Source organism: Neopsephotus bourkii, unplaced genomic scaffold (genome assembly GCF_033783945.1).
Source record: "Neopsephotus bourkii isolate Nb327-2 ecotype Australia unplaced genomic scaffold, CSIRO-AGI_Nbou_v1 NB_114, whole genome shotgun sequence".
In the NCBI taxonomy this organism is placed as follows: domain Eukaryota; kingdom Metazoa; phylum Chordata; class Aves; order Psittaciformes; family Psittacidae; genus Neopsephotus; species Neopsephotus bourkii.
In genome coordinates this window covers 1572501-1585423 of record NW_026900631.1, presented here as the reverse complement: position 1 = coordinate 1585423, position 12923 = coordinate 1572501, and the positions used below count along the sequence as shown (strand labels likewise).

General features: G+C 43.0%; 1 protein-coding gene across 1 annotated transcript in view; it reads left to right on the top strand.

Moving 5' to 3' along the window:
• TGFB2 (transforming growth factor beta 2) overlaps positions 1 to 12923 on the top strand; it is a 65565-nt gene that overhangs the window by 34883 nt on the left and 17759 nt on the right. The window contains exon 2 of the mRNA XM_061365413.1: positions 5470 to 5633. Within this exon, the coding sequence (XP_061221397.1) occupies positions 5470 to 5633 (164 nt within the window). The remainder of the gene's footprint in view (positions 1 to 5469; positions 5634 to 12923) is intronic.

The following is a 12923-nucleotide window of genomic DNA, read 5'->3' as shown; positions in this document are numbered from 1 at the left end:
CTTCCCTGGAAAAGAGGAGAGAATCTGTGACCCGAGTGTGCCTGAAAGGAAGGATGCAATCCTGCTGGAATGATGTGCTGTTACAGCTGACAAGCTGTCCATCGTTCCAGCAGTCTTGCTCATACTGCTTCATTTACCTTGTGCTTAAAGGCAGCTCTCTGTTGAGCAGAGAGTAAAATTCACACAGGGAGGGTAACGTCACATTATACTGCTTGTTACAAGAAGAATTGTAGGATTTGCTATCAGTTAGCTGAAATCTAAACAGCCTAAATAGTCCTAATAGTTAGAGAGGTTAAGGAAGCTTGCCAGAGCATGGAAAACATCACAACTGCATTTAATAGCAATCAAGTTACTCTTGTAAATATTTGCATGTGCTGCTTCAAAGCCTACTACATGGTCATTCATGTACTGCAGTTAGAAAGATGAGGAGGGGAAAAAAGAGAGGGCAAGAAGAAAGGGGCACTCCATGTTTTGTGGCTGCTCTAATAAAGAATGGGCAAAGCACCAGGAGGAAAAGAAAAAGGCAAAAGAAACCCTCCGAAGTTTAATAAACAAAAAAGAGAATAAAAATAAATCTTTGGAGCATTTATTACAAGCCCTTGATGGCAGGATTAGATTGAAGCTCTCAGCCTTTCCTGTGTGGGTGTATGTGTGAAGTCGGCCTGTCTGGCCTCTTCCAACAAGAAAAGAGAAGTTGTTTACATTTCCTGACTTGGGCTGTGCACGTAATTCATTTTTTTTTTTGTTGTTGTTGTTGTTTCAATAGCAGAAATTAGAATTTAAAGGGGGTGGGGGGAAGCCTCCTTTGGATACAATTGAATTGAGGTCCTTTTCCTGGCCAGAATGAAAGCCCAACTCTCAGCAGAGCTGTGTCAGAGTGTTTTGTTTCTCCTTAAATGTCAGTACATGCAGTACTTGTGAGGGAAGCTGTGGAAATGCAGGGTGCAGGGCTTAGTTCAGCAAACACAACTGTGGAAGGCAGAGGCATCATTCCTTTTACCCAGGAGATTCCTGATTTGGGGAATATCTCCAGCATGAAACAAACTCCTTCCATTCCCACTTTTTGTTTAAGGGAGCTTGACTGCATCTTGCTCTCCTTGCAGCCACAATGCCTGGGGGTCTGTGTGCTGTTTTGGGCAGTCGATCAGAGGATGTGTTCAGTCTCTCCTGCTGACAATGCTCCAACCTGGAGCAATACTGCAGACCCTTTAGTATCTGGGGATACTGACTCCTGCACCTCTCCCATCAGTGGTTTTCTGGTCTGTCAGAGCAGGAGGACTGCTTTCTGTCCTAGCTGCTGGCATGGAAACTTAGAAGATGCTGGACAAAGTAAGTAGGAAACACAGAAACCACAGCGTCCTTATGCACTTAAACACTTACATGCCAGAATATGCGTTAACCTGGCATCTGTTCACATGGACTGTCGTGTGTGAAGCAGCTGAAGTTTCAGGTCATTCAAGGGACAAAGACCCCAACACCACCACCCTCCCAAAAAAACCACCAGAAGAAAACACCCAAAGAAGCCCCAACAACAAAGAAAACCCCAAACCAAAAATAATAAAACCCCAAACTTGTGATGCTTGGTATTCAGCAGGCTAATGGGAGGAGGAGGGATGACGCCTTCACCCTCCAACTGTGTTTTATAACTCTTATCTCAGCTGTACTGTGATGATTGTGATTATGATTATTACAGCTGGAAGTCTTCAGTTTTCTGAGGGTTGATTTAATAATTTAAAGATAATAAAAGTGGAGTCTTTCATTGCATTTACTATTCCCTCTCTCCAAAACAAAAGGAATCTCTGTTTTTCTAGCTACAGGAAACATATTCACTTAATTCCACTCATTAATGATAATAGTTCAAGGAATACTTAAGGAGCCTAATCTGCAGCAGAGTAACTGTGCTTGCAGATTGACTTGGTCAGAGTCATCCTGGCATCCACTGGAGTCACTGGGCCAAAACAAGAGGTCTCCAACTGAGTCTGAATTGATCGAACTGTCAGGTTAAGGTGGAGTCACAAAAGAGAGATAAATAGAAGCATCTGAGATCGCTTAAAGGCTAATCTAAACGCTTGTAGACTCCATAGGGCTCTTCCCATTCCCTTAAGGAGAGTTGCAAGTATCAATTCTCAGTCTTAATGTTGATTAATTTTCACATAACCCCCAACTCTTCAGTCATCCATTCTTTTTCAAATGAAGGGTTCTGATTAGTAAAAAACCCCTAGGTTTTTAAGCTGTCCACAAATAATGCTTTTTCCTGAATTGACTCCTCATGGATACTGTCATGAATGATTGAATAAAGAAACCAGATTTCTATGTGGGTTTCTGCAAGGTACAAAGTTATTTTAAAGAGAGAGATGAAGCTTCTGTAAGACAAGGACTCATTCATGGTGGGTATCCCATGCCTGCCTTCCAGTGGAAGGTAAATACTTGATCATTGCATATATAAATGAACATATTGAAACTAAACCATGCACACTACTAGAGTATTCCTCCTCTGTCTATATTCTTGATATGTGAAAGAGAACGGTTCAGAATCTGTTTTGATACCTATTCACAGATTTGTAATATATATCATCTAAAATATAGAAACTGAAAAGAAAGACTACAAATACAGCACAAGAAATTTCTAGAAATAAGTAAGAAACTGAATAGAAATCAAACAGACAGTTAGACACGACTTTTCAATCTGAAATAAAGTCAATATGGACAGGGTTTGTGTGAGCCAGAGCAAGCAGCTGGCTGCTAATTTGGCTTGTCCACAGGGAATGAAATGATAGGTTGATGCCTCAAATAAATGACAGGGAAGGACAATCTAGAACTCATCCTGGAAGCATCAATCTTATATATACATGTTATTATGTCAAATTGTATTCCTAGTAGAATTAGGTTTGGCTGAAGAGCAGATAGTCTTGGATTTTCCTATGGCATGAAAATAAGTTGAAGAGATTATTCCTCTTAATTGAAGAAATCGTCTCCAAAGCAAGTAGCTTTTATGAGAATTAGCAAAAGTGTATTGAAATTAAGATCATCCTTGCACAAAGTTAAGCTTTTCTCAGAAGACTTTCATTTGGTATTTTTAGAGAGACCAGCACTAATGTGTTGCTCATGGGAGAAAGGAACAGTTTGGTGTGGGGGTGATTTGCATCCATTTTTCTTTTACTTCTCCTTGTAAGACTGTAGCAGTTTTCTGCCCATAAGCTTGGTAGGTGAGAATACTGATCATGATGCTTTGGGGTTTATTCTCAAGCACTGCAGATGTGAAAATTTGACAACCTTTTTTTGCTTAGTTAATTAATGGGATCATAAGGAAGCCTGGCGCTTCCTGTTCATATTTATATCTCTTACCCATCTGTCCATCCTGAGGGTCTGCTTTTGGAAGTACTCTTTCAGAGGACTTCTTTAAATATTTTGAGAGCTTGTAATCTGTTGCTTCTAATACATGCTCAGTTGAGGCCAAGATTATTTATTTATTGTCAAAGATTTTCTCATAGCTAGGATTATTTTCAGGGTTTTTTACCTCTAATTATTTAAGAGATAAGAGTTTGGCTCAATTTTGTAGAGGCAGCATCTTTGTGAAGTTTGTGAAGGCACAAGCTTTGCTTTATTTCTTGTGTGACTGCCTCTTACTTGGTATTTATTCTGTAGTCAGTTTAAACAGAATTATTCAAAGAGCTCCAACAAATCCTTTATTGAATGTGTAGCTGTGACTGGTGTAGCCTTGAATAGCTGGGAGCCCTATGTTGCTCAGAAGTTCTGGTAATAGCAGCCAGTCTAGAAACATTAAATACTTGGAAGAAGGTCTTTAAGTTATTAATATCTTATTGAGATGGTTAAATATTATTAAGGATTTATTCCTTTAATCATTCCTATTTGGAAATAATGGTAAATGTACTGGACTCAGCTTCCCACATTTCTTTACATAGAATTGATAACATGTGTGTATTACATCTATTAAGAATTAGGTTATCTTCCATAAGAAGGCATTTTATTCGATTGGTATCTGTCTGGATTAAAGGCCTGGGTAGCCAAGGGAGGCAGCAGAGCAGGTGACTCGCTGGGATTTCAGACAAGACATGGGACTTTCATGGTCTCTGAACTGCTCACCTCCCTAACATGAGGCTGTCATCTCCTGCTACTGCATGACAAATCTTGCCTTAATGTGGGAAACCTTCATGTTTTGTAATTATGACCTGGAGTCTGGCTGCTGGCATGGCCCCAGGGAGGCCTGTGAGCTTCACTTCCTCAGAGAAAATTCCCCTCCCCGCTCCCCAAATACAATTTTCCTCTTTTCTGTTATCCACTTCAGTTTTCACACTGTAAGAAAAGAGGTTTCTTTTTGTGTTGCTGGCCAGGACGGGGTGGAATGGCCTCAGATGATTCCTGAACCCTTTAGGGTAACCCGTGTTGTGCAGAAGGGCTTTGCTGCTTAGCCTTAGTCAGGGTTTACAGCTGGAAAGGAGGAAAACTGTTTTGAAACCTAAACTGATATGTTCAGCACTGTTACAGAATACTTGGGTCCCTTTTTCTAACTGCTTTTTTCTGCTTTCCTCCTGATAAATGGTGAGGGGTTTTATGTTTATGGCTTTTACTGCTTCCAAGTGGTGAAAATCCATGTAATACAGTTTATAATAATGGAATCACGGAATGGTTTGGGTTGAAAAGGGCTTAAAGCTCATACAGTCCCAAGCCCCTGCCACAGGCAGGGACACTTTCCACTAGATCAGGTTGCTTTAAGCCCTGTCCAGCCTGGCCTTGAACACTGCCAGGGATGGGGCAGCCACAGCTTCCCTGGGCACCCTGTGCCAGGGCCTCACCACCCTCACAGTAAAGAACTTCTTCCTAATATCAAATCTAAATGTACCCTCTTTCAGTTTAAAGCCATACTGTCTAGTGTCTGCTTGCCTCTTCCCTCCCTTTATTTCTTCTTTTCCTGCCTTTGTCACCTTAATCAGAAAGAATATTTTGTTCCAGTAAAATCCTTTAATAGCTAAATATGAAAAAAATCTGAAGCTGGCAAATTTATGCTCCATATTCCATGGCGGGTGGGGGGGGAATGGTTTTCAAGGAACATACAGATCAGATGAGTTGCTGTTACTTGTTGTCTTCACAGATCTTGTGAAGTCTGTGCAAGTCTGAAGGCATTTGCCATATGCCAACTCCTGTTATTTTTCCCAGTTCATAAGTATCTGGGATTTTCCACCACTGTGTTGAAAGAGAGGAGTTTTAAACACATGACCTGAATATAGAGTTGGAAGTAGTTGTTAATCTCTTTTAATATGGTATTCCTGTAATCAAACACATGTGGGGTTGTTTTTTGTCTATCAAATTGTTGATAATATTAAATTGTCCATTGGAAACTGAATCATGGTACAGATATTTCTCTTACTGAGGCTGTCTTGTATTTCAGTTTGAAGGAACAGTGTATTTTATCACAACATAAAAAACTAAAATCATACTGCTTTCTTGCAGATGCCATCCCACCAAGCTATTACAGCCTTTACTTCCGAATAGTCAGATTTGACGTCTCGGCGATGGAGAAGAATGCCTCCAACTTGGTGAAGGCTGAGTTCAGGGTCTTCCGTCTGCAGAACTCAAAGGCACGGGTCTCAGAGCAGCGGATAGAGCTGTACCAGGTAGGCTGGCACCTCACACACGTCAGCTCCCTGTCTTTCTGTAGCAAATCCACCTTGTACCACCCATCTAGCTGGAGGAACAAGCCATTGGGGGAAGCAGCTGAGTCCCATCTTTCCGAAGTAGCCTATTATTTCACAGAATCATAGAATGGTTTGGGTTGGAAAGGACCTTAAGATCATGCAGTTCCACCCCCCTGCCATGGGCAGGGATGCCTTCCACTAGACCAAGTTGCTCAAAGCACCTGCCAATGTGGCCTTGAACACTTGAAGGCTGGGTTAAATTTCCCTTCCTTGTCCTAGAAAGGACTTTATTCAAAATCATATGAAGCTGAAATGTACAAACTCCTTGCAGTTATGCCTCAGGACTCCATAGTTTCATCATGTAATGATAAAGGACAGAACAAGGCATCAAATAAATAATTCCCAGGATCTCTGTCTCCCAACACCTGGCCTGTACTGTAGTTTAAATGGAAGTCAAATTCCATTCTCTGGCTTGTGTTCAGGAGAAGCCTGTTAACCATTCCTTGTATAAATGGCACTGTTAATAATTGAGTTTCAAAGCTTAGGAGTTTCAGACCTGACTTCTGTATGATAACCCAGGGTTTGAGGAAAGTGAGTGGACAATGCAAGGATTGAGGCATGAGGAAGAAAATGACCCTGCGACTTTCTCACTCCTGTTTATAAGATTAATGTCATTTAGTCTTTAAAGACTTTAAAGCCATTAAAGTCACTTACAGGAGAGCCTGTGTGTTTGTGCAGTTACTTTCTAGAGCATATTTCATCTAAAGCATAGTTCACTTTGCTGAGAAACACAGCTCAGCTCCCAGCAGTTTTATATGGAGTAAACCTCACAGTTGTTCCAGCAACCCGGGACTTGTTTAACACCCCAGACTGTTCCAGAAACCCCTGCCAGATAGAATACCACCTTGTAAAAGTGTACTGAACCCCTCTATGGCTCTTTTCTTGCTGCCCTCATTAGCTATGCCTGAGCACTGTCCTGGATTTGACTGTAGAGTCAGATTCAGATCCAGTGGGTGCAAATTTGAGTTAGTCTTCTCCCTCACTTTCAGTGTTCACCTTTTCCTGCCTGGTGTGGTCAAGCACAAGCCAGACTTGGTGCAGAGAGGGGGAATTTGGTTTCATATGCTTGCTGAAGTGTCGGTATAAGCCAGCCTTAGAGGATGACAGCAGGAAAGGACTGCTTAAACAATTGTTTAAATGTAGGAGAAGCGTGATTCCCAGTTGAATGTTGTTCAGGTCCACAAGTGGTTACTGGGTGCTTGGTTTCATGACTGCAACCTGGATGCCTTCCTGTCCAAGACCAGGCTGGTAGAAAAGTTGCATAAATAACATGTCGTTTGTTGAAAGAGAAAGCTAAGAGTCTTTAATGAGAGTCACTGGTGTCATCTATATATAACAGAGTCCTGTGACACTGCCACACCAGCCTGCTGAAATGGTTGTATGCTCTGGCTTGACCTTAATGTTCAGACATCCTAAAAGGAGTTGATGGCATCTCCAGGCTTTCTGTTGTTCTGCTTTTGAGACCTGTTAGCCAGGACTACAGCTGTGGTTGCCTGAGGTAGATTCATCTCCATTCCTTGTTTGAGGAACATGGAACACAAAGGGTTCAGCAGAGGTGGAGAAGAAAGGGACTTTGCTGGGCTGGGATTTCACATTGTAATGGGAAACAGCTGGAGTTTATCTGGGAGAGCCTGAATCCAGCAAGCCTGTGCCCATGGAAGTGACTGACACCTGCATCCAGGGCAGGTACTCAGGTCTTTGGATAAATATATAGCTCTGAGTAAGGCAGTTTCTTTTTTAGGCTGGGTGGGGTATGCTGAGTGAAGTGTTAGGTGAGTAATGAGTGCAGGTTTTTGTAGGATTAGCTCTTTTCTCTGCCAAGCAACAGGCAAGCCAAAGGCAGCAAGCTCTCAGTGTGTGTTTGTGCCAGGCATATTTTGGACATGTTACTTTGCTGTAGAGAGGCAAGTTGTCTCTGAAGCATTTCCCTTGCGAGCACCTATTAAAATGATAAAAGCTGCCTGTTAGTTCCTCTCTCTACTTTACTTCTTACAAGCTCCTGTAAACCTTCTTCTGGTGGCTATTTTCCTGCCTGCTTTTGGGAATACTTGTTTCTTGCAGTCTTGTATGCAGCTTTCCCAAAACCTTGTACAGAGGCAGAATAGCTTTGTGATGGCCAGTCTGAAGTGCCTGGGTTTATTGCCAGCATCTCTACTGCTGGAGCATCTAATCTCTAAATACTGAGTTCCTAAACACTGCTGCAGCTAATCTCCATCACAACACATGCAGAGGCTTAACAGGAAAAGCAAAAGCAGGGAGAAATTGAAGAGGAAGGACCCATAGTCCTTATGATTCCCTTACAACTTGAGATATTTTATGATGTATTGTAGGACAGTGCTATAGAAAGCACCCTAAAACTTAGTAAGGAATTTTAGAGATTCGAAAGAAGAAAATTTAAGGAGCTGAAGGTGAGGAAAGATGGGTATTTACACATTAGTGTCACAGTGATGCTAGATGAGCTTCAGGGCTGTGTAATGGTGTGTGTATAGTGCAGGTAGGGGTGTCTAGCAGTGGAAGAAGATACAGATGGTGGTGGTAAAAGGGGAGAGTGAGGAAGATGCTAATTTCAGTGGAAGTGGGAGAGGCAAATACATTCTGTAAGGGTTGAAGACTCACTTAGATATCTTTGCTTCCAGCATGAAAAGCCATGCATGGCAAGTGTGTCTTGCAGAGGAGTTTACTAGTGGAGTTGGCATGTGCAGCAACCACTCCTCCATGCGTAAGCACTACATCCTGTCTTGTGAGATACAGGCAGGGTTTGCCAGGGCTGTTGTGCCCAGAAGGAACAATGTGGGGTTTTTTCTTGCATAAGCAATGCTTAATTATGAGGGAGTTTTTCAAGTTTTGGGTTGCCTGGTGTTTTGCTTTGCTGAGGAGATCTTCTTGATGAGGGTTTTGGAAATCCCTCTCATACCTGTAGTTTCAGGGAATGGTTGTTCCCCTGTCCCCTCATCTTTCTTCGTGAAGCAGGAAGAGAGGGGCAGAAGCCTTTTTGTGGTTTGTAGAAAAGCGACCATCCCTGGTCGCCTCCCCAAGAGCTCTCAGATTTAGTCCCGTGGCAGTTTAATAGTGATATGTATACCGCTGGTGCAGAAGGGATGGTATTATTCTGAAGGGCTATTTTAGGAACAGCCAGAGACAGATGTGCAGGGTAAATGGAAAAAATAAGCAAGCAGAACATAAATATTTTGTTTCTCCTCCTGATTCTTTCTTTGTGTGGTCCTCTGACCTTACAGATCTACCCCTTCAAGTAAAAAAAAGAACTACAAGACTGCACCTTTTCAGCTGAGCTTTCCTCAGGCTATACTTGGCTCCCTTTTCCAAACCACATCAGAAAGGACTTTGTGTTTTCCTGCAGCCCTTGTTTGCACTGACTTGGGAAAGCAGTCTGGGGCTGTTTGGAATGGCAACCCAGGGCCATGGCCCCTCATGCCTCTCCCCCAGTGCAGCAGGACCCTATTCCTACATCAGAGGCAGGATTGGAGCAGGGAGCACCCCATCGTATTCATGCTGGGAATGAGTGACTGTTGGATCTGTTTGCCAGGTCTTCCTGCCCCCCAGGGTTTCTCCACACAGTGGATCCTGGAGATTAGCTCTTGTGGAGGTGCCCTGGATGAGTCTATCACCAGTGGGCAAGTGGTAATATCTGAGAGCAGAAATAGTTGCTTTAATGTCTGTTTTCACCCAGAATACTTCTCTTGGTATTTAAGCAATCCTGTGTGTTCCTACACAGATGGGAAGCGTAGTGCACATATTAAGTAGTTTTAGGATGAAAAATAATAAATCTCATAGAAGTAGGAATTAAGTTTTTTCTATAAGGCTCATATAAAAAACCTCTGTCTCTTTTGGCTGTGGATAAGTGAAGCCACAAAGACTTAAATCCTCTAAAGGCACTATCTTTCCTGTTGTTTCTTCTGCCTGAAAGTGAGGGTTATCTGCTGGTGGTGCTGCTGATCATCAGCACATTGGAGAGTGGGAAGCTGGAGGGAAGGAAGGAAGGAAGCACTGCTGAGAACGCTCTCCCACATTTCTCCTCCCGTCTTTCTACTGCGCCAGGTTCACTCGGTGCACCAGGACTTCAGAAAATATTAAGAGGATAAACTATTTTGGGGCAAGGGAGGAGGAATAATATTAAATAAACAAGTTTTAGCATCCTCTGGTGGGCTTTGCTATGTTTTTAAAGATTTATGCCAAATGCAGGCTTTATTGGAATTTGATCAGGTAAAGCTCAGTTATGGGAATGCCTTTGTTCATCAGTTTTCTTGCCTGCTTTGAAGCCCTCGTCACATGTTTCTTTTATTAAGGTGCTTCTGTATTTATGAATAAAGTCCCTGCACCCTTAAAAAAAATAAAAGCTTGTCTTGTATGAATAAACATTCAAAAAAATAAATAGGCGCCACCACAAATCTGGATGAGTGGAACCCTTCACAGGGCAAAAAGCCATCGTTCAGAGAGCATTGTGGTATCTTTTTTAAGGTAGTTTTGCTATGTACAGACAGTCAAGCAATAACAAGTAATCATTACTGCTTACGGAAGCTGTGCTGTGTTTTGTTAAAACATCATAAAGCATCGTGCAACCAAGGTGCTGGTTTTGATCGTCATTGTTGTCAAAGGCTGCTGTGGGTGTGGGTCTCTGAGAGGCTGTGGGTCAGGGGCATGTGTCACAGAACGTAGTAGAGTGCAGTTTTGGAGCAAGCAGTCGGTGCCAGGTTGAAGCCTGGGGGACACATTGGATTGCAGTGAAGAATTTGGAGCAAGCAGGAGCAGACCTTTGGTCTTTCTATGTTGAGAAGGGGCCTGATTCATGCTGTGAGCTCCTATGGAGTTTGCTCAGGGTCTAGGAAGAACCGTCTGCTTTCCAGACAGTGGTAACCCCCGTTTCTTTAAGGGCCTCTCTCACTACTTGGAGGTATGAGCAGGAAGATGCTGTGGAACATATTACCCCATTATGAGTCAGATTTAAATTTAAACCACAGTCAGTTGTTCAAATACTTTCAATTCAGACAGTGTTTTGTCTTGTTTTTCAGTTAGGGAATACGTTTAGAGCAGGCTACTATAGATGTGGGCCAAATCTCCGCGGTGCAAATCTGAGGCAATTTACACTGACTGCAGCAGAGCTACTCCAGGCTGATCTCCGTATAATCCGGAACAGAGGGGCCTTGCTCTCTTCCCTTGCCAAAGAAGTGCTGTCTCTAATGCCATGGAAAAAAATACCAGGAAGCAGGATTTGTGGCTGCAAGCTGGCGCAGGAAGTCTGTATTACAGATATCACCTGGGGCATTTGAGTTTAATCGACTGCCATCACTGTGACCCACATCTAAAGGAGTATATTTGGATCTCACAATTCATGTATTGCTGTCCTGAAGCCAGACTCTTGTGATCTGAAAGGTTACAAGGTTATGTTAAATGGCAGATGTACGGTACAGTGCTCTTTGAAGTGCCAAACTCAGTATGAAGTGTGGGCTTGATAACTTTCTATTCTACCAACTTCCTTCTCCTTCCCTGGCCGCCTCAGCAGCAGATCAGGACCACAGGAAGTTGATTTGCAGTGTATTTAATCAAATTGCTGCTTTGTCCTTGTGCTAGAACCCTTTTTTGGTGGTTGAAATACTGTATTCCCTACCAAAAAAAGTCAGTATGCTGGAAACCATATGTGCAGTACTTTGGCAAATAATCTGTGAGCGTGCACAAGGGGAAGTATTTATCGCTGTGTCATATTCACTGCGATTTGAGAGCTTATCTCGGATGCAACTACCACTTGCCAGGAACAGAGCAGTTATTGAAGATGACTTAAAGAACTATACATTATCCATGTTAGCTACTGGCATGAGCCAATGCATACTCCCAACTCAGTGCTGCTGTGCATAGAAATCTGGGGCACTGAGCTGATAGATTTATTGCTATTTGCAGTGTGTATGCATTATACATTGGGAAAATGAGCCAGGATATGGCATGTCACTGTTGGAGGCCGGATCCGCAGGGCAACTTAAATGTGTCTATACCAATGCCCCCAGCATGGGCAACAAACAGGAGGAGCTGGAAGCCATTGTGCAGCAGGGAAATCATGAGTTGACTGTTATCACAGAAATGTGGTGGGATGATTCACATGATTGGAGTGCTGCAGTGGATGGCTTACAGGCTCTTCAGAAGTGATAGGCAAGGAGAAAGAGGTGGTGGGGTTGCACCAACTGCCTGGAATTCCATGTTGTGAGAAGGTTGAATGTTTGTGGGTGAAGATCAGGGGAAAGACCAACCAAGCAGATATCCTGGTAGGAGTCTGTTATAGACCACCCAACCAGGATGAAGCTACAGATGAAGCATTCCTCAGACAACTGGGAGAAGTTTAACAATCGCTTGCCCTTGTTCTCATGGAGGGCTTCAACCTACCAGATGTCTGCTGGAAGTACAACACCACAGGGAGGAAACAGTCCAGGAGGTTCTTGGAGGGTGTGGAAGATAACTCCCTAACCCAGCTGGTGAGTGAGCCAACTAGGGGAGATGCATGGCTGGATTTGGTGTTCGCGAACAGAGAAGGACAGGTCGGTAATGTGATGGTTGGAGGCCATCTTGGGCAAAGTGATCAGGAAATGACTGAATTTTCTATCCCTGGTGAGGTCAGGAAGAAGGTCAGCAAAACTGCTACCTTGCCCTTCTGGAGGGATGACTTCGGCCTGTTTAGGAGGGTGGTTGAGAGAGTCCCTTGGGAAACAGTACTGATGGACAAAGGGGTCCAGGAAGGCTGGATGCTCTTCAAGAATGAAATCTTAAAGGTACAGGAGCAGGCATTCCCCATGTGCTGAAAGTCAGACTGGTGGGGAAAAAAGCCACAAGTTGAATCATGACTTACGGAGAGCAATGCATGCAAGAGAAAGGGAATACAGAGGGGTCACCTAGGCAAGAAGACAGCATGTAAGAAAAAAAGTCCAAATATTCAGGTAACAGAAAATTTCATGCCAAAGTGTTGCAGCAAATGCATGTGAGTATGAGATATGGCTGTCAGGGACAGAACTGAGGAAGAGGAGGGAAGATGAACACAGGAGTATCCTGCAGGATCTGGGGGATTTGGCTGGGAGACGGGAGAACCCACTCTGTTTTTGTTGACTTTGGCTCCTCTTTGTTGATATTTTAATAAAACACAATGTGCCTCTGGCAAGTTAAAAGCTAAATGCTAGATAAGTTTACAGGATTTTTTGTTTTGTTTTGCTTCAT